This window comes from Lepeophtheirus salmonis, chromosome 6 (genome assembly GCF_016086655.4).
Source record: "Lepeophtheirus salmonis chromosome 6, UVic_Lsal_1.4, whole genome shotgun sequence".
Lineage (NCBI taxonomy): Eukaryota > Metazoa > Arthropoda > Copepoda > Siphonostomatoida > Caligidae > Lepeophtheirus > Lepeophtheirus salmonis.
This window is the reverse complement of record NC_052136.2, coordinates 49,901,932-49,928,824: the sequence shown is the minus strand read 5'-3', so window position 1 is coordinate 49,928,824 and position 26,893 is coordinate 49,901,932. Positions and strand designations below refer to the sequence as shown.

General features: G+C 28.1%; 1 protein-coding gene and 1 long non-coding RNA gene across 3 annotated transcripts in view; one reads left to right on the top strand and one right to left on the bottom strand.

Moving 5' to 3' along the window:
- LOC121120798 (uncharacterized) overlaps window positions 1-26,893 on the top strand; it is a 107,919-nt gene that overhangs the window by 65,600 nt on the left and 15,426 nt on the right. For both annotated transcript variants that reach the window (XM_071889643.1, XM_071889644.1), the window contains exons 5-6: window positions 8,511-8,637; window positions 17,956-17,982. In XM_071889643.1, the coding sequence (XP_071745744.1) occupies window positions 8,526-8,637; window positions 17,956-17,982 (139 nt within the window). In that variant the 5' untranslated portion in view covers window positions 8,511-8,525. The remainder of the gene's footprint in view (window positions 1-8,510; window positions 8,638-17,955; window positions 17,983-26,893) is intronic.
- On the bottom strand, window positions 14,649-15,448 carry LOC139905739 (uncharacterized). The gene is made up of 2 exons (XR_011780766.1): window positions 15,308-15,448; window positions 14,649-15,053 (listed from the first exon to the last, which is right to left on the bottom strand). It is a non-coding gene; the product is annotated as an uncharacterized lncRNA (long non-coding RNA).

Here is a 26,893-nt window from a genome sequence, read left to right as displayed (position 1 = left end):
GCTCTTGAAAGTTTATAAAAAATTACGTCTTCACAGATTTACATTATATGTCTAAAATAATACAAAAATGAATTTTAAGAGTTATTTTATGATTAAAATCAATGATCCAAAATATAGAAAAATAGTATAAGCAAATTAGATGACATGATCCATGAAAAAAACATAAAATTAATTAAAATAGTACTTTTTTTAATTATATACTGTTATTCTTATTAATTGTTATTAAACAAAATAAAAATATAATTTATTATATTTATATGTATGAGATACACAACGAATTGATATGTACATTCCTCAGAATTTCGAATTTTATGGTTATGACCTGGAAATTCCCTCAAGAATAAAGTTGTTAAGAGGATTTTCATAAACTTTATCATGATATTTTCATAATTGTTACATTAATTTTTATGCTATGAAAGTACAGTGTCACAAGTGTTAGGTTTCGACCTGCAAACTTCATTTAGATTAAACCTGCTTAGAGGATTTCATGAGTATAAATTATAATTGCTAGAGTAACAGGTTTACAATTTCAGGAAGTGACTTATGGATAGCCTAGTGGCTTATAAGTAATGAGTTCGAGGCGAAGTGATACTACTTGTTTTATATGGGGACCATAGAAAAACTTGATGATCGGCAGCTACTTATTATAAAAGACGTGACTAAATTTATTTATTTGACAATAAAGACTTGAAATTAAATTATAATGAAAAAAAATCCAGCTAAATCAGGTATATAGACAATTTTCCATAAACAGATTAAAAATATTTGGACCATAGTTCAATTCCAATAGTAACTAAGGAACAAGTTATTCAACTGTTAAAAGCCTATTTTGAAAAGTACCTTAATTTGAAAACATATCGCAAAAGAAATGACTTTGTTCAAAACAAACTAAAGTATTTTTTGGAGTCATCTGAGAACCTTTTCGATGGAGGTGCTTGAAAATGTACTTAACTTGAATCTTGTTGGTGTATAAAACCTAAGAAAGTTCCCATTCATGAGATACGTTTTTGTCGGATCAAAGAAATGAGAGAAATGTTTATAGGTGATTTTGATAAGAAAGAAAAGGTTATTTTAATTAAACAATGTCAGAGGAAGGATGAAAAGTCAATGAAAGAGAAAAACCATTGATGTTTTACTAAAAAGTCTATTGTGTCTCCAAAAATTTCTATAATGATTATGAGAAACGTGTTCAATAATAGAGGCATCCCCAACAGATACCCCTTCGACTTTAAAGGCAAATCGAAATAATTTGCCGTAGCCAACAGTTGTAAAGGTATGTGATGGATACTGTTTATCGATGCGATCTCCTGCTGCTGTTACTTATGCAGTTTTTTCTGACTTTGGCTTTGTTTCTATCGAAAATTCATCTGTGGTCATTGATAAAAACAAGATTCACAGAGCTATATCTAAAGTGCGCGTAGAAACATCGGAAGCACATGAAGGTGTTGTCATTAGAAGTTTTTCCTGAGATGGACGAAAAGATAAAACTCAGATAAATAAGAAAATAAGGACTGTTACCATCTTAAAGAAGTTATAGAAGATCACATCTCAGTTTTATAAGAACTTGGATCATTTTATTTGGGACACACAACGACAAGTTGTGTTATAAGTAGAGCCATTTTTACTTCGATCAAAAAATTTATTAGAGGGACAAGGTTGGAACTTAGATGGGATAATGTCTGTTGGATATCACAGAACTGCAACTTAGACCGATTTGAAAGGTAGTGTGATTCAATATTTAGAGAACTATTTAGTGAGAGCGTTACAATGGTGCATTTGTGTAATTCATCTCAATAGGTTACCCCCTTCATCATTAATTTTTGAGTTTAAGTGGTGGCACTTTGGGTCCAAAGAATATTCCTGATCAGGAAAACGATTGATTGGCTATGAAAATTAAATTTTCGTCCCTTTTTTCTGCAGTAACAGGTAATTTGTATAACTTGCTAAAGAATGTGGTAGATCAGCTAAGTACAGATAAAAAATATCTGTATTAAAGATGTCAAGCCGTTTCAACTGGTTACTGTACTCCTGAGGTGGAAAACTGTATACATGGAAAATTGACAAACTTAAGATGGCTTACTACTGGTAATCGTTTACTCAGACTTAATGCAAGTACTCATAGTCCATCAAAAAACTTACAAGTGCTTGTAAACTACTTAAAGTCAACGCTCCAGTGGGGTTCTTAATCAAGCAAAAAATGTATTTTAACGATGGACCTAAGCATTTTTTTGAACTGATTGTTTGCTCTAGATTTTTACCAGAAAATCTTAGGTCTTATAATATTTTAAGTTATTGAGTGTTCATTAATTAATTTCCGATTAATTAACCGACATTTTAGATGGGAATTGTTGATGCCCCAAATCTCTATGTACCTCATCAAGTCCTGAGGGGAACGTTGACAATTATTGGAGTATTTTTTTATACTCATATATCTCGAACTCAAAGTTGTCTCACTATATTCAGAAGATGGGTCTGGCAAAGAATTCTGAACTTACATTAGGAGCTCAAGTCTCGGGGAACATCAACACGCAAAATATTTCCCTCCGCTTTCATCCTTTTGAAAGGATTAAACTTGCTTAGATAGATGAAATTACCTTAAAATGTACGTGTGTATCTTTTAACATGGCAAGAAAACACAAGGAAAACTCAGTTGAGTCGTTTTTCCCTTCTTTTTTCCCCCCAACTATGGACTATTTCCCATTTCTCTATTATTAAATAATTATGAAAGGAAAACGAAAATTGAATTAGAAGCAACGTGTAATATATGTCATATAAATTAAAATAACTATTATTATTAATATTATTCTGATCCTATAAAACAAATATATCAACCATAGAAAAGATTTTAATTCTGTAAGATATTTAATAAGCGATTAGTTGAAACAAAGACAATTCAAATTCAAAACATTATAAATATATTATAAAAAAGTTATTTTTATTTATTTATAAACGTTAGTTTTTTAAATATATTAGTACAATTTATTTTTGTCTTCATCACTAAGTCACCAAAAAAAATTAAACATTAAAAATGGAAAAAGTACCAAAAAGTTGATAGCCTTTGTCAAACAGATATGAATCAAACAAACTAATAACATTTTTTGAAGTTAGAGTTCAAAATTATCCCTTCATTTCATATTAGACTGGCTCTTAAATTATGTAGACCTTCTATTATTTTGAAGGAACATTTTGACTTATTAAGGCTATAACATGTCCATATAATACATAAAATAGAATTTTTTATTTCACTTTACTCTTGTGCAGTCATTATTCAGCCTTATAATCAAAGGTAAAAATCCAGTTTGGAATAGGCATGTTAAAAAAAGAAACCGAAAATCAACATGGTAGCCCTGACAATTTGAAGAATGCTTTGAGTTAGATCAGTTACAATCAGCTGTGATAAGAAAAGAAGGAAAAAAGTATAAAAACAAGGACATATGCTAGAATTACTCCGGTGTCAATCCCAAATACTACTCTGAGTCCAACAAATACTTACAATTATATGCCCCCAACAAATCCTCAGGTTTACTCTCCCTCTTTTATGAGTACATACGAAGGTTCAAAGAGGTTTTGAATATGATTGAATCTATTTAGGAAAATGTTCACTACTCAGGAATTAAATAGTAATGACGAAAATAAAATTCGTTCTTTATACTACCAATTACAAATTAACGGCCCTGCTAAAAACATACAGGATTTACATGTATGCTTATAATTATTTATAGGTAAACATATCACAAATAGATTTGAGTACTCCTTTTCTTTAAAGTAATTGATTTTTCATTCTTATGAGTAGGTATTCATATTAATATTGCTTGTGAGTTTATGTTTATTTATGAGGAAGAATTGTATGAATGATAATTGATTTATATGGGTATAGTATACATAGTTTTAATTACAATATACAATAGAATGTGGTACTGTATAGAAACTTTGTTAGCTAGTGTTCCAGGAGTAGCAGAATATCTAGAAAATATACAAAATCTCAAGTATATGCAAGAAACTATGGATTATCACCTAAATGATTTACTGGAACATTTCTCAGCTAGCCGGATACTAAACAATTTAGAGCAACAATTTTTTTTTACAAAATTTGATTATTTACTTTATTTTAAGATATTACTTGCTATTGTAAAACATGTACAAGACTTGTTTGCTTTGTGTTGTCATTTGAGGGAGTTGATTTTCTTTAAATTCATTTAGCAGTAAATTGAATTATTAGACATTGACCAAGATGAGAGAAAGTGTTTATATTGAAAGTCCAATAAAAGTATAAAGTATTTGGTATCGAGTCTTTTTTCATAAGTCCATGACTTGAAATATTTTGGTTGATTCTTCAAGATACTTTCGATCTTACTTCAAGCCCGTGACTAATATTTAGTTTATTTTGATTCATGAATGAGGTATAAAGTAGTTCTTATAAATTCAAAGTAACGTTCACAACCAAATCTCAATTGTTGTGTAGCATATCAATAATCGTTAATATTTTGTAACTTACTCTGACACGAATTTATGTTTTATCCACTAAAAATAGTATGTACTTTTAAAATTAATGTATAAATAGATCAAAATATGATACACATAAAATGTTATAAGTACCTTTCGGGTGAATAAACACTTTCAGAAAATAACAAATATAATAAAGAAACTCCTTTTTTGAAATGAAGTTACTACTTGCACCTGAAAAATACCCTACAAGTTTTTTCCTGTTATTTCATGAATATATCTATTAATCTCAAAAGTCAATATTAAAAGAAAGTGTTGAAGGATATCCAAAATATAGACAGCTAAGGTACACATAGAAATTTTTATACATTTATAACTTTTCATTGAATTACTCTATATTATATGATTTAAAAGAAACTAACATCATTTAATATTAATGAGTTAAAATGCAAAATTAAAAAAAAGGAAGGAATATACTTAAAAAAGTGGAAAAAGAACAATTTTATATTATGTAGATTGAATTGTAATGTATTACTTATTACACATGAAATTTAACATTAGGTAGGCAAATATGTTAGCTTAAAGTGTTAAAAGAAACTATTTTTTATACATTAATAAAACATTTTATTATTAAAAAAAAACTTATATAACACTTATTATTAAGAAAACTTTTAATAACGAATAGTTTTTAGTAAATTTTTACGTCAATTTAGACCAAACTCAAGGGTTGACAAGATTTATTTCAACTAATTTTTATGCTTAATTCACCCTCTGATTCCTCACTAAGGGTTCCCCCTATGAAGTATTCTTGTAACCTATAGTATGTAATATGTTTTGATTTAACTTGTATGAAATTCTTAATTTATGATAAACTTTCTTTAGATTTATATTGGGATGACACTTTATAAGATTCTGGGTTACAAGTTCTGGAATTGAATATTGAAATTTCAAAGAATACTTATTATTAACTGCTTACTTCAAGTGTGAATTGCAAAGAATGACATAAGAAGGACTGGAAGATGTTTAAAACCAGTTTAGAAATATGTATAACACCGTTGACGAGGATAAGTTACTTGTTTTCACACAAACACACAAAAACAACACCACTCTTTATTCCTAACAATATAAAATATTAACATATTCCTCTCAATAAAAATGAACAAAATAATATTCTTATTAAATCAATAGAAGCATTATCGTCAATAAAACGTCAGCCAAATCCTCTTTCCAATGACTAGTGATGTAAATCGTCCGTATTTTTCTAGCTGGTCCATTATTTTGGAATTGGTAAACTGTAAAATGAATTTTATTTTCCTTAGCTGTTGATATTATTATTTAACTTTATTTTCTACTACATTCAATTATATTCAAAACCTGATTTAATATTTGTATGCGCTCATAAAAGACAGAAAGTTACAATTGTAAATCCTTGTTGGCCTCAGAGTAGAATTGAAGTTCTTGACAATGTCGTTGTTTATTTCCTTCTCCCCTCCTTTATCTTCACAGCTGATTGTAGCTGATATAAAAAACCATCATTAAAGGTAAAGTTGTTCTCCTCTAAAACATTCTTTAAATTGTCAGAGTTACCATGTTGTTTTTAGGTTTCTTTTTTTATTATATGAAAAAAATACACACGATTTACATCAGTACTTATTATAACTAGTGTTATATGAGTCCTTTTTTATGACTGAAGAATGCAGTCTCCCAGTTCAGTTTCAGTTCGGTACAGTTCATTCCTTCATAACAGTCCTAAAATAATAAAGTTGGGACCTTGATGACGTCTCTCAAATTTCTTTCTTTTTGTTTTATTCTATTTAAGTACAGACAGTCCGAAGGACCGACATTATTAAGGATCGATACTGACCCAACATTATTTTTAGCCTTGTAGACAACAAAATGTAATTTTATATTCTCTAACCACTATTTTAGACTATGTAAAATATGAAGTTTGAAAAGTATTCAATTTCTTCACTTTTGCTTGAACTGTCATATGTAATAACTACGAATGGAATATAAAGTTTAAGACTGGTAAATCAGGGAAATACTAAAGTTACAATTTGAAGAGGAGTAACAAAGCGTTTAAACTTATCATTAAATGCAAACATTATAGGATTAACATTTTATTGGAAAATAAGTTAAAGAGATGAGGGGTTACATTGTTTTTATTTACAATTAAAAATATTTTTATTAATCAGCCTCTATTTAGAAAACTTGAAAAACTATTACAATGTAAAAAAAAATATATATATTATATTATATATACAACGATATGGTTTGTGTAATCGATAATCTTATTTATATATTTGATTGCGTTTTCTTAATGTATGCGTGTATAAATTTAACAAATTATATAATTAAAGAGTTTTCTTATATTGATTGATTTTTCAAATACCCACCTGAATTAAGGATGCATATAATTTTTTTTTAAATCTATTTTATTTGTTAAGTGAAAACTAATCAACATAATAAACTTTGATTAAAAAGAATTATTCACTAATTTACGTCCTAAGTCACTTATATATAAATATATATGTATTATTTTACATTGGTTCAAGAATGGCGAATAATTAATCAAATATAAAAATATAAGTAAATTAAATTGAACTCACTTAAATAATATTTCAATCAAAAAACATTGATTAAAATACAAAAAAATACCTTTTTTCTTATTTTTTGATTGATTCAATAACATGTTCCATTTCTAATGTCACTGACATATAAAAAAGACATATGTAAAAAGATGAAGAAAATTTAAAAAATGAAATATTTTAAAATATGGTAGAGTTAAATGAACCTTTTTTTGATTTTAATTGTTTTTTCCAGGGAATAATCTATATATGGAACTCACGTTATTGTTATTTCTTCCTTTTTTCATCATTTATCTGCTTTTTTTATAACTTGCTATTTGTGGAATAGTTATGAAATGAAAGAGATAATTTAATTAATGCAATTATGTAATGATTTATCAGAAGAATTTATACTTATATTAAATTAATAAATAATGAATAAAGTTCTCTTGATTCCTTATGCTATTTATTACACAATTGTTTTCATTCCATTCACTTTTTCATTTATAAATATTTTACTAATAGTAAAATTGAAAAAAAGCTGTGAATTAGTCAAATGTGAGAAAAAAAAGTGCTTTTACATTTATAGAGTATTCTTGAATTTTTCTACTTTCCCTACTGATACCAGGAAAATATAGTTTTATGACCTTGTTTGTATCTCAAGGTATTAAATAAAATATATAATATATATTTCTTTAGACTAATATTATATTCGACATTTATAAAAACATAGCATATACTACCGATGGAGCCATTAATCTTATTTATACTGCTATTTAACAAACTTAAAATCTATTAAATAATTACAAGAATAATCAAATTTTCACTTTTTACAAAGAATAAAATCCAGTAAACTACAAAAGCTATTTTCAATGTTGCTCCTCCAATAAGTCCTAATTGTCTACAAATACGGAAAAAAAAAAAATCATTACACTGCAAGATGAATATATTTTCACCTATATACAATTATATATATGTAACTTTATTAAAGGTATTCGGTATAGTTCCACTAGCGATTGCAAAACCTTATTTATCTATAGAAAATATATATAAACGGAGGATAATTGTGTTATTTTAATTTCGGTGGTGGCAAGATATGGTGCATTCGAATTGAAGATCCCTAGCATGATAAAGGGTGTTTGAGACTGGACCTTGAATATCATTCATCAAAAGTATCAAGACATTTTTGGACTTTGTAGAAAATACTCAAAAAATTTAAAAAGAGCAAAAAAAAAGGGCAGTTCTTAGTTTAGAAGCAAATTTCCTCTTAATTGTGATACGTTATATGATTATTTTATATTTTTAACCAAAGAAAGATTAGACTATCAGGTTTAATTAGATTTTGTTAATGCATCTTCAACCACAGGATTTTAGATAATTACAATTTTTATCAATTATTGCCGTCTAAATAAAAGTTAAAAAAATGCAATGATAGATATAACCTAATGTAAACAAGTATGTGTTAAATAAAAAAAATCATGATACCTCTTTCAATTTTAGCGAATTCGACATTACATGGATTGGTCAATAAATACAGTACAATATTTAGTTCTGAAAGAAGTCCATGAAACCTTCTTGGAAAACTTTTTAAACATTGCTTCCAATTTTTCAAGCAAATCGAATGACAGTAAGTTGCTAAATTATATTTAAACACTAAACACTATTGTACCTATATCATATATTATATTTCAAATAAGCATTCTTTACTTTTTCCATCATAAATTTCTCTTCCAAATCTTCACCCAATACTACAAAATACAACTGATTTGAGGTTTATATGTTTCAAAACGAAGATTTTTTAACAGGAATAAGAGACACTCAATTAATACAAAGTCTAATATCAAATTATTTCAGAAATGAAAATAAGGAGCAAGCATGTGAACATTCCTATTCATTTTTATAGCTGAAACAAATAACTTAAAAATTTATAAATTATATATGCACCTATGTAATAGGTTTTGTACATCTTGCCATTTTTTACAATTTGTAACTTGTTCAAACATATTGACAAGTTACAACCAAAAAATGAGATGATCATAAAGTTCAAATAACCATAGTTTTATTAAAAGTAAATACTTGATAGTCCAGTAATTTTAATAGATAAAAATGAAATGATCAATGCATCAATATATAGAAGGGTTGAGATATATTTTTAAATGTTCGAAATATGAGGTATTTAGTGTTTGAAAATGTTTCTTTTAGTCTAAAAATATAATTTACAAAATTTGATCTTTTTTGAAAAATATTAAGAGGTTCCTCAACTTTCATGATTTTTGAGAAATTTTACAATTTTTTTTTAGAAAGAAGGGTTTTGGTTTTGATATTATTCTATTTTGTACAGATTACAGCATTCTGTGCAAAATTTTCTTCAACAATGTTTTATGATAATTTTTTAATTATGCTTGCAAAGGAAGAATTAATATAGTTATGTGAGTTGTAGTTTTCTGCCCATCTGACTGTTCTTTAGCGTATCACAGCCCAAAAATTGAAGTGATACATACCACCTACATTTATTAGTATGTATATTGTTTACTTAAGATAAACAAAGAAGTGAAAATTTAGATGACCTTGACTTGGGTTACCTTTTTATGACCTTTATTTAAAGAATTTTTTTTTTTAACAAAATTTCTTAAAATAATACCGAGTTTTCAAAAATAAAGACAGATATCCAAAGTAACATTTTTCTTGTAATTCATTGGCGTGATAAAATGATTCCTTGTCTTATAAGGAAACCGGGTGGATCGATTGCCCATATCGATTTCACAGAAAATATTTTCTAAATTACTTAATACTGCCAGGCTTTCATCCAGAAAATGTTAGGCTTAAACTTATTTTGTATCCGAAACCATTCAAGACTGGGACATAGGTGACATTATTAAAGTTATGTGCTATGATTCAACAAACTGAAATACAGGTAGGAATACTGTAGCCTGTATTCGTCTAAAAAATTGTAAAATAGATCAAGCACCTGTACTATAGAAACAATACTATGGATCTTATAATTGGCTCAGTTTTTCAATCATTTTTGTGATCAACATCTTCTCCTGTGATTAAAATATTAGACTCATTTATTTTGTTGGATCTAAAAGTATGGAGTAGCAAAAATGATTATAGTGAGGCTCAAGATACTTTTGAGAAATTATACTTGTTTAATAATCTAGCCCATGTGGAGTGGGTGTAATTCAAGAATATAGGGGTTGATGAACATCCTTTGTGTACAGCTGCAATTCCATCTCTATGTAGTCAAAGATCATAAACGTTTGTATAAATGAAAAATACAGATTTATAAAAAAAAATGCAAGAATTTAATATTTTATTTAGTAAATATCGACAAACATTACAAAATGATTTGGTATTCAATGAAATATATATTAAGAATTACTAAAATATTTTTAAAATGTATCTGCTGCATTTTGGTAGTTAGTAATAGTTAATTGATATATACATTTTAATTAACTCAATGTTGCTCTTGGCCTTAACTGACATCGGAGGTAATATTTATATAAAAGTGACTATTTTTATTAACAAAATAAATATTTTACCAAAAAATTTGACTTATTTTAGACAATTATATAATAGATAAATATTTTTCCTCAAATAAAGATCATAAAAAATTTATCATCCAAGTCAAGGTTATCTAAAACTTGACTTTTTTTTAAATCTCAGAAATAAACATTTATAATTAAATTTTGGTAGGTTTCAATTAAACTGTTTGGCTGTGATTTGTAAAAGAACATTAATATAGGCAGAAAGCTACAACTCAGGTAACTATGCAAACCCTTCTTTTATAATTGTAAATACGGAGTTTTTATAGAAAACTATAAATATTGTTGATATCAATTTTTTAAATCTAAATTAGTCATTTTTAAAAAAAAAGCTGTAATATTTACTTATATAGATGATATCAAAACCATCTCAATTTTTTTTAAGTGTAAAATTTCAGAAATTTAGGGCTGTTGAACTACATATCGCTTAATATATACTTTTTAAATAGATCAAATTAAGCCAATGATATATTAAGACTAAAGGAAACATTTTGAGTCCCTAAATATCTCATATTTCGAATATTTAAAAAATAAGCTCCACCCCATTGCATAGTTGGTAAAAATATGAGTAATGGAGCAATCAATAAATAAACCGAAATGAGGCGGATAAATTGTTACTTTTACCATCTCCTAATACATGTTCCGACTTGTTCACCATATATATTAACAACATAGTTATGACTTTACCTAAAAAATTATATAAATAATTTGTTCTTATTTTCAATTTACTTTATTTGAAAAATGGACTTTTGAATATTTTATCAAAGTTAGAATCTCCTACTTTAAATATTTTTTTCCAAAGAAATAGTTTTTATATTTTAGTATCATCAGGGATGGCCAAAATGTATAGATAAAAACGGTTTGTTATATTTAAAAAATATTGGTACTATCGTTTTCTTTTCTTTAAATTTTATATATCAGTGTGTTGTTCACATTTTTTTTCAGAATTATGAATTTCCATCTACTTTTTACGTACTTTAAAATAAAATAATTGTAGTATAATAAACATATACAAATATTACTAAAATATTTTCCCTTTACTATACTTATTATTTCATCATTACGTTTTGATTAGTCGCAAAAATTATCAACGACGTTATTCAACTAATTAAGTAAATAGTTTTATTTGCAATATATTGTCAAATCTGGATATAAGAAAAATATGCTGATAGTCAACGCTCTCTAGATAATCATTTTTTAATACATAAAATACTTCGTTTACAAAAAAATAAAGGAAAAAAATGTACGTAAAGTAAAGTGTGTTTTTCTCTTTTTCATAAGTACAAATCTTAAGCTTATGCCAATATTTTTTTTCAGTATGTTTATTTTTAAATTCATTTCACATTGCTTTTCAATCATTACAGATACATATTACTAAAAAATTTCGATTATCTCTCAAAAACTGGGTCCAAAAAAACAAAACAAGTTGCCACGAAATGGGAACTTTCAAAATTACTTATGGAGATAAGCATCCAATATTTTATATATATATAGACTTTGGAACTTTTCAAATAAAAATTAACAGTTTTCTTGATTTGGATTTGACTATATTTATGATTTTTTTAGGAAAGAGGGTTAAGCCCCCTTAAAAGGGCTAGCAACACCATTGGAGACAGTAAATTTAGAATATTTATATATATATTCAAATAAATCTTTGAAGCTTTCAAACTCGAGATATGTTTTACATATGGCTTTCCCTTGTTATTCAGTTTGATAGTAAAATTTCACCATACGTCATCATTCTGATAGTCGACTATCTTAAAGGATAAATAAAAATTGAACAACTAAATTTTATGATATTTTTTACTCTATGGAATATACAAAATAATTATTTTTTAATTTGGAAAGATTCCATATCTAAGTTTCAAGATATTTTTGGGGATACCAGACTGGTGAAAAGATAAATAAATAATTTTAAACAATAAAGTATTTTTCATTCTTATAATTATTTTCTAAATCATAAGCTTTTTCTATATTTATTTGAAAAAAATAAATAAATTTTTAACTATAACCATAAAAAAATAAATTTTCTATTATAATAATAATAAACAACTATTCTTTTTGAGCATGATAATCACAAGAACAATTTCTTGATTTTTGTAAAGAAACAATACATAAAAATACTTTGCATGTATTACATTAAATATGTGTTTTATTATCAATTTTTTTATTATTACAATTTCTACAGTTCCACTACATTTCCCTCTCTTTGATGTAATTGCCGTTAAGTGGAGTGGAATGGATTGAGGAATAATTTCTCGGTGTGATGCATTACTTCTTTGTAAACTTCAAATTTGTACTATTGTATTTACTAATGAGCCATTTTCCTAAAATAATTTTGAAATCCAATAATTCCATTCTTTTTGGATTTTTTTTTGTAAACAATGTGCGAATTAACTACACAAAAACACCTAAAATAATAACAACCCCCCGATGATTTTCGATCCAATCTATAAGTAGTAGTCTTTTTATCCAGAATATTAAAACCTCCCATGCTAGAGTTATTTTTTTATCATGGATGGATATGGGACGACTATTTTAGAATTTTTTCCCTTTTACTCTTCTTAGAACCGATGGAACTTGATTGTAGCCTTCAAAACTCGTCCAAATTAAAGTTACTCCACGACTGTCAAATTACTTGTATTATTACTATATTCTTTATATATTTTAGCTCAATTTCACCTCTGTTCACCTCTTGGTCTTTCTTAATAGTTGGCATGCTTTTCCTATCTTTTCTTACAGTTCCGATACAGTATAGTCCATTTTCTTGTAATTTATTAACGTAGTAGGGAGAACTGAAGAAATTATCGAAATATAGTGTAGAAAAAGTATTCTTGTACTTTTGAGACAGTCCAAGTGCAACACTTTCTCCAAGTCCATATTCATTATTTTCTTTCTGCCCAAGGTATAAATTTAACTCATGAAGATATCCCGTCTTGCTGCAGCACCTACACTACCTTTGAATCCCCATTTTATACGTTTATTCTTTATATATTGCTTGCAGCACATTTTTCCTTTGAATTTAGTCATGTGTTCGTCAACTGATTGTTTTGGAGCATCGGATATGGTAGATTGAAAGGCTTCTTTTAAATGGTCAATAATCGCTCTTATTTTGTAAGCGTTGTCCAGTTTATTTGCTTCCATGTTATTAGCGAAGTGCAGGTATTGAAGAAAGGACATTTCTGGTCATTACATTTTTGATACCCTCGGATGATGTAAAATTATCAATGCTCCAATACAATTTCAAATTAGAAAGCTTCATCACTGACATCCTGAGATTAATTCCTTGAAAGGTGGGGATTTTTCTTAATTTGTTACAAATTCTCTATCATTTTGGAGAGCATAAATGTTTGTTTGTTGACAGATATAGTTCGAAAGAGCTAGGAAATTCGTAGTTGATTCAAAAATGAGCAATGGGCTTAGGTCTTCAGGAAGATGAAGCAAAACTTGAGCCCTCCAGGTACAACCATTTCGAGGAAGAAATTTTGGTCTAGTTACACATTTCATTGTTGTTTTTAAGGTTTTGCAGTATTTTTCTGATGTTCATCTTTATTAATGTTGTTATCCACATGGATAGTTGCTTCCAGGACCATAAGTTGATTTCATTCTTCAACAGGGGTATGGACTAGGGGTTTCTGCCAGATATTTTGTAACGGAATCTTCCAAAACATTCCTGACATCATTGTCAGTTTGATCCAGCAATGGAAATAACTCATCACTGCCCTTTTCACGATCTATAAAAATATTTTTTTTTTCATTCGTTTTTATTCCACTCCTTGACGTATTTGCTTGTTTGAAAATTATTAATAATATCACAAATTTCAACAACGTATCAAAAGACAATGAAAAATATAACGTCATTCATAAATTTAGTTATCACTAATGGGTTTTACCCTTCAGGACAAGTAGGACACCCACGCCCCTTTGTTTAAAAAAAAGAAAAAAGTATGACCTTGAAAGTTTCACAGTAGATTAAATAGATATAATGCAATATAACAAATGTAATACAACTTCTCAATTAGTAAAATCTGTATAAATATAATACAAAAATTGAACTTGATTATAAAAATCATCAAAATTATTAAAACTAAAATCAATTTAAATAAGATGTTTATTTTAAAAAGATCAATATTACAATAAAATACACAAAAGAACAGATATATCTAGTCCTTTTAAAGTAGTAAACACATTTTTTTGAATGATCATAGGAAAAGTTATAGCCAATTAAATCTTTTTCGTCAATAAATGTCGTCATTTTAATTAAATTGCTCATTCTCACTTTTTGAATTAGCTTTGGCGCTCTTAACCACCTTTTTATCATACAATATCGCAATTTTAATATTTTTTTCTTGGAGTAGAATAAAAATCACTATTGTTGAGGAACCAGATATCTTCAATGCTATTGTTCTTTTGTAAATAAAACCCAATTAATTATTTAAAAACCAAATAATTTTAAATGCCTCAACAAACAAAAGGAAAACGTTGAAGTTATTCTTTACTAAAGAAACAAATTAAAAAATTATTATATGACCTTTGAAGTATTAAATTTTTCCTCAAGATTGGACGATTCAAAATAAATAAAAAACATTTACTAATATTTTAAATACCGAGAACAATTTTTCGCAGCTAATATTATAAACCTATAAAAAGGATAATAATTTAAAGATTTTATTGTGGATTTGGGTTATGCATTCCAATACTATGAGATACAAATATCTTATGTGGTCATATATATTTTTGTTTTTTCATTACTGATATTTTTGTGGCCTTTATTAATGTAATACTATATAGTTGAGGGATGTAGATTAGTGGAAAAAGTGCCCAGGAGAAATAATTCTCTTGATCTAAATGTACGTAGACATGAAGAGCTTTCATAATCACTCTCAACCTCGACTGTCAATAATGAAAAAATAATAATAAAGAAAAATAAATAGACGGTCTTCCGTATTTTTTTATGGAAATTGAATTGAATAATTTATATATATAAGAATTAATTAATCAAATACGTAGAGTCAGCTGCATTAAATCATACAAGGGTTGTAAATTTGAATTTTTACATCTGCTTTATTTTAAAGAAAAAAAAGTCTATTTTTTCAGGTACTTTAAATATAATTTATCTCAAGATACAGCTTGTTATATATTCATGATATTTCTTTATGAATATAAAACGACTGATTTAATTTTCTTAAAAGATATGAAAGGATGTACATAAGTACTATAAACTCCACAGAGTATATTGAAATATATTTTTTTAATGGGCTAATTCCCCAAATACGCGCTAAAAGATTTAATTTTATATTTTGATATAAACTATTTTTGTTCTTTTTAATCATGTTAACTTCCTTCCTGCAGACATTTCAAAAATAAATTTAAATGTGCCGGATAAATAATATTTCAGAAATGAAATTTATGAGTAAAAATTATAAGAAAATGAAAATTTTTAATACAACTTATTATAAGACTTGTGTAAATATGATGTATTATACAACTTAGTTATTTTTTAATATTATTTATCCAACATTAAGCCTTTTTAATTTTTGAGCATAAGAAAATATTTATTGAGTTAAATTTTCTGTGTTTTTTTTTCAAAGAATATATATTTCTGTGTAGTTTATCATTGATATAGTGGGATTAAAATACTGATGATATATTTGAGGTGTGTGAAAAAATAAGTTGACTTTTCTAATTTCGCAGGCAAGGTAGTTTTTGAATGCTCAATTTTTTAATTTTATTATGTTAGTAAACTAGCTGCAAACACATATTTACTGCTTCAGCTATATAGTATGCTAAGTTTGTTTGTTAGAGGCATAACAACTAGAAGTATTTTGCGAGTTTAGCGATTATTTGCAATTAAAAAAATATAAATCAAAGAATTTGCTTCAAATTTTGTGAAAAAAATAAACGAAGAGCTCAAAAACACTTAAAATATTGACAATGACAGACTGTGAAACTGTTCTGAGTAAAAAAAAGTTTATAAGTGGAACTCTTTCAAGATGGCCGCAAATGTGCCAATGACTAGCCTCGCTTAGGACTGCCATGTACGTCTACAACATATGAAACCTTTGAAGCAGTGAAGAAAATTGTTTTTAAAAAGTGGCGAATCACTATCAGAGAAGTTGCTAAGGATTGATCGGTTGGCTTGAACCATATAAATTTTCCCAGCGTTTTAGACATGAGACGAGTAACAGCAAAGTTTTTTCCGAAAGAGATTAATTTTGAGATTTTATGGCAAAAAACAACAACACCATAATCATGCCTTAGCCACCATATTCACATATGAAAAGATGGAAATTTGGAATAGTTTGTGTAGATAAAAACTGCCTCACTGGAAGAGATGACGGATATACCGTAAAGCTCTTATGATAAGTGCTTCGAGGATTGGAAAAAGTGTTGGCACAAATGTATTGTATCTGAGGCTGATTATTTTAAAGGGGGGAACATAGATTTAGAGGAATAAATTAATATATTTTGCAAAAAAAACTAAGTCACCTTACTGTTTGAACTCGTATGCACAAACTTAAAACAAATGGAAGAAGTATTCGTTATAATTCAAGAAAGATCAGTTTCTATCAGCTTCATTTTCTGTATATTTGGTAGTGAAGATTATTGAGGTTGCATGACGATATCTTAACCATTTTCATTGGAGTTAGTAAACAGATTCTTTAACACGGATTTCCACACAAATTTTTCAATGATTGAGTTAGACCGACCAAGATTCTGGATACGTTTGGAGAGTAAGAGGCTGGAGGGTTAACACTCTGGTTTTTCTGTATCTCTATCCTAATTAGTCGCATCTTAATGTGTCTCTAAAGAAATATAGAAAAGGATATGTAGACCCATGTTTACTTTTGCCTTTCTGAGCCACCTTATGGCCAAGATTGGGTCTGCTGCGAATAAAAACCCCAAATCGTACCCAGTTGTACTTTGGGAACAATTTGTCCTTACTCTTAAAGAGAATATTAAAATCAACCAGATTTAATAACAAAAAACGTCATTGTTAATACCTTAAATATTTGCCAATTATTATTTACGTATTCAAATAATTACTCACAATTATACGGAAATTGTTAGTACAATTTACGTATAATTTTGTATAAATTCCCTATCCCTCTAAAACCGCTTAATAAAAAGTTATTTAAACAGAAACAAAAAATGAGAAAATAGACAGAAATTAAAATATCAAAGTTCAGTGTATGGACAATAAGGGAAATTAATTACCTTAAATGATTTTCCAAACTGTGTAAAAAACCTTTAAATAAGGAATGCCATTATGAAACAAAAATAAAACTTTTGTGGTTTATTCAACAAGTTTTATTTTGAAGCTCCCTGTGTTATTAGATATTTCCAAATTTTAGATTTTTTTCAGAATTAAATATATCTTCTTTTATTATTTTTTTCAGGTTTTGACTATTGGGACCCTTTTAAAAGTAAGTTTTAAAATTTATCTACTTTATATGTTCATAATAAACTCTAAACTATTAAAATGGTTATAAAATGGTATATATTTAAAAAAAAAAGAATAAATTTAGCAATTTACAAAAAGTATTTAGTGTTTTTTGTAGTATATTGTCAACAGCATGTAATTTAATTAAAAACTCTATACAATACTTTAAGAAACTGTTGAAAAGTGCACTTAAATTTTAAATGAACAACAATTTATTTTTGAACATTGTTATTTTTTAAATGAAATTAATATTTTTATTTTTTTTGTTCCATATTCCCAGCATCAATGATTAATGAGTGTTTACTTGTTAATACAGTGTCAGGGGCTTATTTATGTTAAAATGTTTACTTTATTAGGTTCATTTAAGTACTTATGTGGGGAGTTAACGAAAAAATAATCTAGTCACTTTCTTACTTTCTTATGTAATATTATCCATAAAATAATAGTATTTTGAATTAATAGAATATTAACTAGGCAGAAACAGGATGTCATGAATCTTTCACTAAAAAGTCTCAATTTTCTTTGCAATTACTTGATTTTAAGATTTAATCAAAAATATTCACTCTCAAGAGAGCAATGTCTATCGATAATGTTTAACTTGTACGATTATAAATCGAAATTTCCCGCCAAACTTGAAAATGAATCAACTGGAACTAATAAAACATTCCAAATCATTTTAAATCTTATATGTAATTAAATTGTTAATATTCAGCAATTTATTTCTATTTATAAATATGGCTTCTATTAAAATAAAAGTAGGCTTAAAAAGTCTGAATGTATGTTACTTTGAAAGGGGGGTTTGGAGCGCATATACACTGTACATTTTAGTTCATAACTAATCTGGATACCATCAATTCAAAATATACATACATCACAAATATTAAAATGGTCATAATCATAAATGCATAGTAATTTGATACCTTACACTAATATTGAATAATTGTGTTTTCTTCTCTTATTTTATAAACAGTTTGATGATTTATTGTCCATCTATGTGCACATTTGGTTTTGACAGTCCACAAAAAAGTAATTTATAATATTTAAGTACTTGCAATAAAGTTTAAGATTAAGCATGGATAATTATTTGATTCCATAATGAGGTCAATGCATTGTTTTGATCGTTTGAGTACACTAAGTAGTTTGTTAGGCTACGTTTTTTTTCTTCATCAAAATGAAAAATTAGGATTATATTTTTCTTTATGACTTGAGAAAAAGAACTTTAATGAAACTTTTTAAATTCAGCAATTTCCTTTACATATAAAGATGTTGTCAAAAAGTCCTTTTGAAATGGCTATAGAGGTCACAAAAACATCTTTTGAAGACTCAAACTTTTGTAATATTACTTTTTCATCAATCTACATACAACAGAAAATCCAATTAACAGATCACCTTTGTAAATATTTTAAAATATATATTTTGAAGAAGTTGACAATTTTTAGTACCTTAAATATGACTTTCAAAAAATGATTTATTTTTCAAAATATTATAAAGCCGTTACTTAGTGTATTAAAAAATTATCACGACATACGAAAATAGGTTAAAAATTTTGGCATTCAGTGTTGAAAAAGTAATTTTTGGGGAAGGGGAGTTACTGGCAGGGGATTCCCCTCCCCCCTCCCCCACTAAAATACTATCAAGATATGGGGTTTTTAAATGTGTTATGGTAAAATTTGATCAATTCCATTAATTATTACCCCCCTAATCTTAGTGTAAAATATTTTTAGTATATATAATGTACAAAGCAAGTATATTTACCAAAAAAAAGTTATGATGAAAGATACTGATGTAAAAATGAAGTTAGGTAAAACATTGTATAACATTAAATTTATTTGCAATAAAACTTTTGTATATACATATAATGTTTTAAAAACGAGCAAGTAAAACATTTCAAGGTATCACTATACTAAGTTCTTTGAGCTTGTATTAAATATAAAATGGAAACCTAGTTAGACTTTCTTTTTTTAATAGTCATAAATTAAATTTTTGTATCATTTTTTTCCACACATTTATGTTAAATAGCTCAAAATTATATTTCAGTCAATAAACTAGCGATATTTATACATAATAAAGTATAAAAAAGGTTGTTAAACGATTCACGACGGATCAGTTAATTGGCGTAGTAAAAAAAAAGAATAATTTTTATTTTAAATAGCTTTAGTAATAAGTATCTTGCTTTGTATAATTGCAATCAGTTTAAATTAGATTGTGTTAGAAATATAAGATTTCTTATTAAAAAACTTCTTCGACTCTTTTGTGATTAAATGGTTTAGTATTATTTGAGCACGTGTCAAAGAAGTGCACCAGCAAAGAGAAAATATGCCTTATTTTATAAAATGTATTATAATGGTGAAAACTCAAACCAGGAAGCTGTAAATATGAATGTGTTTATAGCGTGTACAGAACGTAATTTTGATGTTAAAGATGCACTAAGGTCTGGAAGGTTAATTGTCGAAAATGTGAATAAAATAATGGAAACTGTCGAGTCTTTTTTTTTTTTTTTTTTTTTGAGCTTATCTCTTTTCTTTAATTATACTTACTATTTATAATGAGTAATGATTTATGGAATATAAAGAAACCCAAAATGGAGATGCAAAATAATTAATAAGAATTATAGATATATATAACTACAATTATAAAATTAAAAAATATATCGATATTTACTTGCTTATATTTATTGTACTATGAAAATTTTATTATTATTATTATTTTACAGTCATAAAAACTTTTATTTTTCAAAATATTATCATAAATATGTATTCATATTAATAAGCATCATTGCCACTAAAGTTATAATATTTATAAGTTATATCCAAACTATAATAAAATATTGATGTGTTGAGTCTGAAAATTAAATATGCAAACATTCACCAATAGATATTGTTTTTAACTGTAGAAACATTTTTTTTTTTGAAACAAAACAATCTTTAAAAAGAAAACGAAAAAAGGGAGGCGAGAAAAAAAACAACAACTATTACCTATAACACATAATAATAAAAATAATAGCATCTGACAAATTAGTAAATAATTATCTAATTAAAGATACAATCATAACACGCATGATAAAAAGCAAAATTAATTAAGAGCAGTCTAGCCTATATTTTTTGTGAAGTTTAATGTTTTCATAATTGGACCTTGAAATCATGTTTTGCAATGGATTTGGATCCAATTCTGAACGGAAGAGCCCTGTTGTTAAAGCCATAATTATTTTTCTCTTGGGTGGGCCTTTCCCTAGGTAGTGAGTCAGTCGTTCAGCCATTATTAACCATATTCCTTCTAGATATTCACAGTCACGAAATACATGGGCGAGCGTTTTATTCTTGTTGCAGTCATTGTAAGACGTGTCTCTCTCTATAGAATACACTCCAAAGGCGACATGGTATCTCAGGTAGGACTGCTTAGTGAGATATGGATCGAATAATGACCACACGTATTATTTTTGGATAATTCTATCCTTTATTTTGCATTTTAAAGTGTTGTAGAGATCGTTTGGAGGCTGTCTTTTTCTCACTCCCTCATTAATTGCTTTATTATTAATATTTAGTGCGATTCTTAGGTGAAGTGTTTCTTTGGTTGGCGTGAAGACCCTTAGGAAGGAATTGCGTAGCATAATCACGATCGGATGGTTGATTATATCCTTGGTAATTGCATCATTTATGGTGTTAAGACCCAGTTCCTCTCTGATCTTATTTGGAAGACCTATTTTTACTTCTAGGTTTCCAACTAGAGAGCCATTTGACCCCACTTACCTCCAATACATCTTGAGGATGTCGTTGGATAGCTTTAATTCCTTCCATGGAGATGATGTCGGCGTAATCGTGATGGTTCCTCTGCATGCTTCCATGTAGAGTGTTTTCTAAGGATCATCAATAAGATGCGCTATCTTGTACCAAGAGAAAATCAAAATTTCCCAGTACAACTCTAGATCCATCATTCTGAGTCCACTTCTAGCTTTGGTAAGAAGAGTCTCCGATGACTGATTGATTTTGGAGTGCCAACAAACTCTATGCTCTTTCTTCTCCAATCTTGGGCCTTCAATTTGTCAAAAGGGGTATATCGAAGAATGTGATTAATCCCCGAGAGTAGTGTCATATTCCAACATTTTATTTTATCAAGAACCTCAATTTTGGGCTTCTGGACTTCTGTTATTGAGTGAGAGACTGCCGAGAGTTACTGTCATGTAAGAACTGTTTTGATTGCAATAAACGTTAATTGAGGAAAAATACATTAAAAATAATGTATTATGTATTATATACCTAATATAATATATTTTCATGCTCGAATATATCTTTTTCCTCTGATAAATAAATAACTAAAAAAGCTAGAAATAAATATGTAGTTTAGTTTGTTTATATGTATCCTTAAGGTATGAGTCTGTTGGTGAACGAATCAAGTCTAGTGTGTCAAAACAAATAAATGCTTTTAAGGATAGCATATCTAATCATATGTAAAATCTGGGGAAATATTTTTATTTCATCTTATGTCTTTTAAAAACATATATATCGGTACTTTGGTAATTTTCGATACAGAACAATAATGATTTAGTAAAAAGTGTTTAATAGGATATGGCAATTAGAATAACTTCAAATCATGAAATGGCAAAACTAAAAATAGGTAGTGATGTATGTGGCTATCCTTTGGAGGCATTAAAATGGATAGTTCAAGATAATAATTTTTAACCTTACATTATTTTTTATGAATGCGTAACGTAATTAGGTAATCGTTTACTTAACCAAAAATAATTCATACGGTCAGTGTTGTGTCAGTTCTAAATTCCTTGAAATAGTATATACCTTTTGGACTAGACCATAGTTACAGCTATCAATGTTTAAATTGTTCTTTAAAATGTCAAAAGATTAAGTGTATTTAACCTATAAAGATACGTCAAATATATTTTAAGATCTTGCAAGAAGTGTTCTTATTTTTATAATGGTTTATTACATTATGAACATATTTTATTGTGACTTATCCTTATCAAGTATAACCGAATTATGTAAAAAATGGAAAGAAACACCCTTAATGACGTCACGAGAGATCAATTCTACTTCTTTTTGAATCCATTAGTGAGTACTGGGCGGAAATTATATGTTTTAGAATAGAACCACCGCAATACTTAATTGGAAAATAAGTAATTGTAATGGCTGTAACTCTGTTATCTCGACCTTTAATATAATAATCGATTTTTTTAAATACAGAAGAAAAACAAAATAATTCTATCAAACATAAAATAAACTCCATGTTAATTAACAGAATATGATAAATACATGAGATACGTTCTATGAATAAAATATGATACTGGAGAATAGTTTTTAATCTGTGTATAATAATGTTTTTTGTTTCCTTCCAGGCTGCAATGAAGGTAAGGATCTTAACAAATTTATTTCTGTTTTTGTTAAATTACTTAATGCATGGTAAATGGTGATATTTCAAATCTATTAAATTTATTTTAAAATTATAACTAATTTTTAATAATATTCATTTGTGATATCTTGTCAATCTTGTACTGCACTTATGGACAAAAATATCTTCAATGTTATTTATAAGAGTAATATAAAATATATAAACCAGGCTTATATACTACATTTTTTTTGGTTCATAACAAGACAAAAATGTTGGCTATACTACCGAGTGTAGAAAAAGTACTGAGACCTGCCTCCAAGTAGTCATTGAAATACTCGTAATTGATAAGGATGATGTTGTACATACAAAATTGTATTTTATAATATTTTTTACTATAAAAATGCACATTAATAATGAATCTGGGCACCATCCGCCTTACTTACAGCCTCCAACAAGAACCCCTTACATACATTGACCGTGTTGTACTTTTTCATGATCCTTCACTGCTGGTTAACAAAGGTCTTCAGGGCATCAATATTCGGGTGGCGGATTTTGAAGGCCTTCTTCTCAATTTGCCGTCAAATGGAGTAATTCAGTGGATTCAAATCGGTAGTCTGAGGGGCCCAAAGGTTTTTGTACCAGAGTTCATGTTGCTACCTATCCACTCTTGTTCAATATTTGCAGTAGGGGCCAGAGCCACGTCCTGCTGAAATATGTACGTGACCTTATTGGACTTCTTCAAGGTCTTGGTGATTTATGGGACCACGTTTTCCTTCCACACCATTAAACAGTCGGGTGCGGAAAATCAGTATCCAACAAGAAAGGAAATAGGAGGCATTTTTTCTCCAGTTGATGCAACAAACCCAAAGATCCTCACAGAGACCAGATGTTTAGTCTTGGTGACTGTCCTGATACTATTGCCAGCCTTGCCCATTCATACCACCTGATCATTTTGCATGTTGTGGACGGGGTCAACGGTAAAGGTATTTTCATCAGTGAAAACAATTATCCGGTTAATATTGTGCTTCATATCATTCAAGAGTTGTTGACAGCGCTGAAGATAGATTTTTTTTGAATTTGGGACAGGACTGACCTGTCAATTCTTCTAAGTGACCTTCATCCAGCTTTTCAGATGGCCTTGCCCATAGTAAACCAGTGCACCTTCTTCTTCTTGGCTTACTCTGACATCTTCATTATTGGGTTGACATTAAAGGCCTCAATGATGTCCTTAGGCTTCATTTTTGTGCGTCTTCCCTTCTTGTGTTTCTCCATAAGGTTGTCCTCATCAGCCAAACGATTTCCGACCCGATAGACTGTATGCTTGCTGAATTTTAAGACATTTATGGTGTCGCAGGTGGTCTTGATGGAGCATATTAAATTGCCTATGATGGCTCTTCTTGCCTCCATCGCGACATATACATAATTGTTGTTTAGAACATGTACATGAATCAAAGGCTTAAAATCTAAGCTTTTCAAAAATGACCGGAATTTTAAGATTTAATCGACAACACCTATTCAAAACAGTATATCTAGAAGATCATAATACTTTTTCTACACCCTGTATTTTGAAATTTGAAGTAAATATAAAATGGTTCCTTTTTAGGAAGATTCGTAAATAGACTTCAATAATATTATGAAAATAAAGCAAATAAACAAAATGTATATTTTTGGGAATATTTAAAGTTATTTTGCAAATTCTGGAAATACTTGGAACGTTGATTACGAATCAATTAATAAAATCAATTTTTTTAATATTCATACACTCTGCGTAAGTTTGAGGCAACTTTCGAGTAGGAAAGAAAATCAAAAACCTCCGTAAAAAAATTATTTCTCTAAGATTTTTTATTCCATGATTGATTACCCAAGTAACAGAAAATACAATGTAAAATACAAAAAAAAAATCTTTTGATAGGTTTTGTTCGGAAATGAAATACACCAAAGTTTTAATGTGTTTTTAAGTCAAAGTGACACTTTTTCTTGTTTTTCTGAAAGAGGAAGCAAAAAATGAATGGGATAGGATACCTTTTTTATGGAACACTTAATAGCTTCATAAAAGTTCACACTCTTAGGTATAATCAACTCTCTACATATTTAAAATTTTTTTACATATATTCTTTTCTAAAACTACTATTTTAGATTGTAAATATTTATTTATTTAATTGGACTATCGGTGATTGTCAAAACCTGTAACGGCCGACTTATAGTCTTTTAAATAAATAAATGTAATGTAAAAAATATGAAAGATTTGAAAAACAACGGAAAGGTGTACAAAAAAAAATCAAAATGTAAATAATTATGTCAAGCAAAAAAAAAAAAACTCTAAAAACAACGTGAGGTCAGCCTCACTTCCCACACAAAATAATAAAGGTATATAGGTAAAATAGCTGTGAAAATTTATATATTTGAGTTTGAGAGGTATATGGTGCTATGATCAGATACACTCGTTTTGGGGAAAAGGTAATCTTTCTTTAGCACCCAAGCTGGGAGAGATATTTCTATCTTTTTGTTTAAAATTATGTTAAGCGTAATAACATCCTTAATAGCACGACTATGATAAATATTGATGAGGCCAAGTGTTTGATTTTGCCTGGATAGTTATTTTTATCTTCCAATGAATGAAAAATGGACACAAACCTAACTTGTACCTTTTCCAAGGACTTAATCAAATAGTTTTTTGAAGGATTCCAGATCTCAGATCTGAACATTAAGATTGGGAGGATATAAACATCCCAATTTTTCACCATAACCAAGGGTTACCATTCTAAAGAAGAGCCCCAAAGACTTCCATATGCTTCACAAGTCATTATGTTTGACAAATTGTAATGACACCAAGACACCACTAGAGCTCAACATTAAGTAAGCCATTGCTTCAAGATATTACCGAGAAGACAAATCCAGCAGACCAAAAAAAAGTTTAAATGTTTCGTTTCCAAAATTAGTAGAAGAAATTTATGTGACTTTTATACGAGGAGAGAAAATATTTTGGTATTATTTCTTTGATAGAAATTTGATTTTTTATTAACTTCTAGAATAGAAAAACTCTTTCATAATGTTTTGCAATTAGTAGAAAATCATATAAAAAATAATACAAAAATAACAAATTTATTAAAACATTGATTAATCTTGTATTTATAAATTTTTGCACAGAAATAAAATATTATAATATCCCAAAGACCTTTCCTGATTACCCTCAGAATAGGAAGCCACGTTCAGTACGCACACAAGCTAATATTAGTGCATTTACGGGTAAAATTGACGTTGTTCCCCGTAGTAACAACCCTTCAAGTGCCAGGTAGTTAAGTATTGACAAAAAATCGGCGATCCTCATTGCTGAGTATGAAATAGGCCTCAAATCAAGAGTATGCATAATAGTTCAATGACTAACTGCCTAACAACGCAAGAAAATACTTTAGCTAGAAAAGGAGCAACTAATTGAAAAGAACCAAAGTATTGCCATGGTGTTCTTTGATCACAAAAAAAAAAAATAATACTGATGCAGTGTCAAACTCAAGAAGCATCAAAAGAAATTGCCAAAAGACCTGTGGAGGGCTGTATTT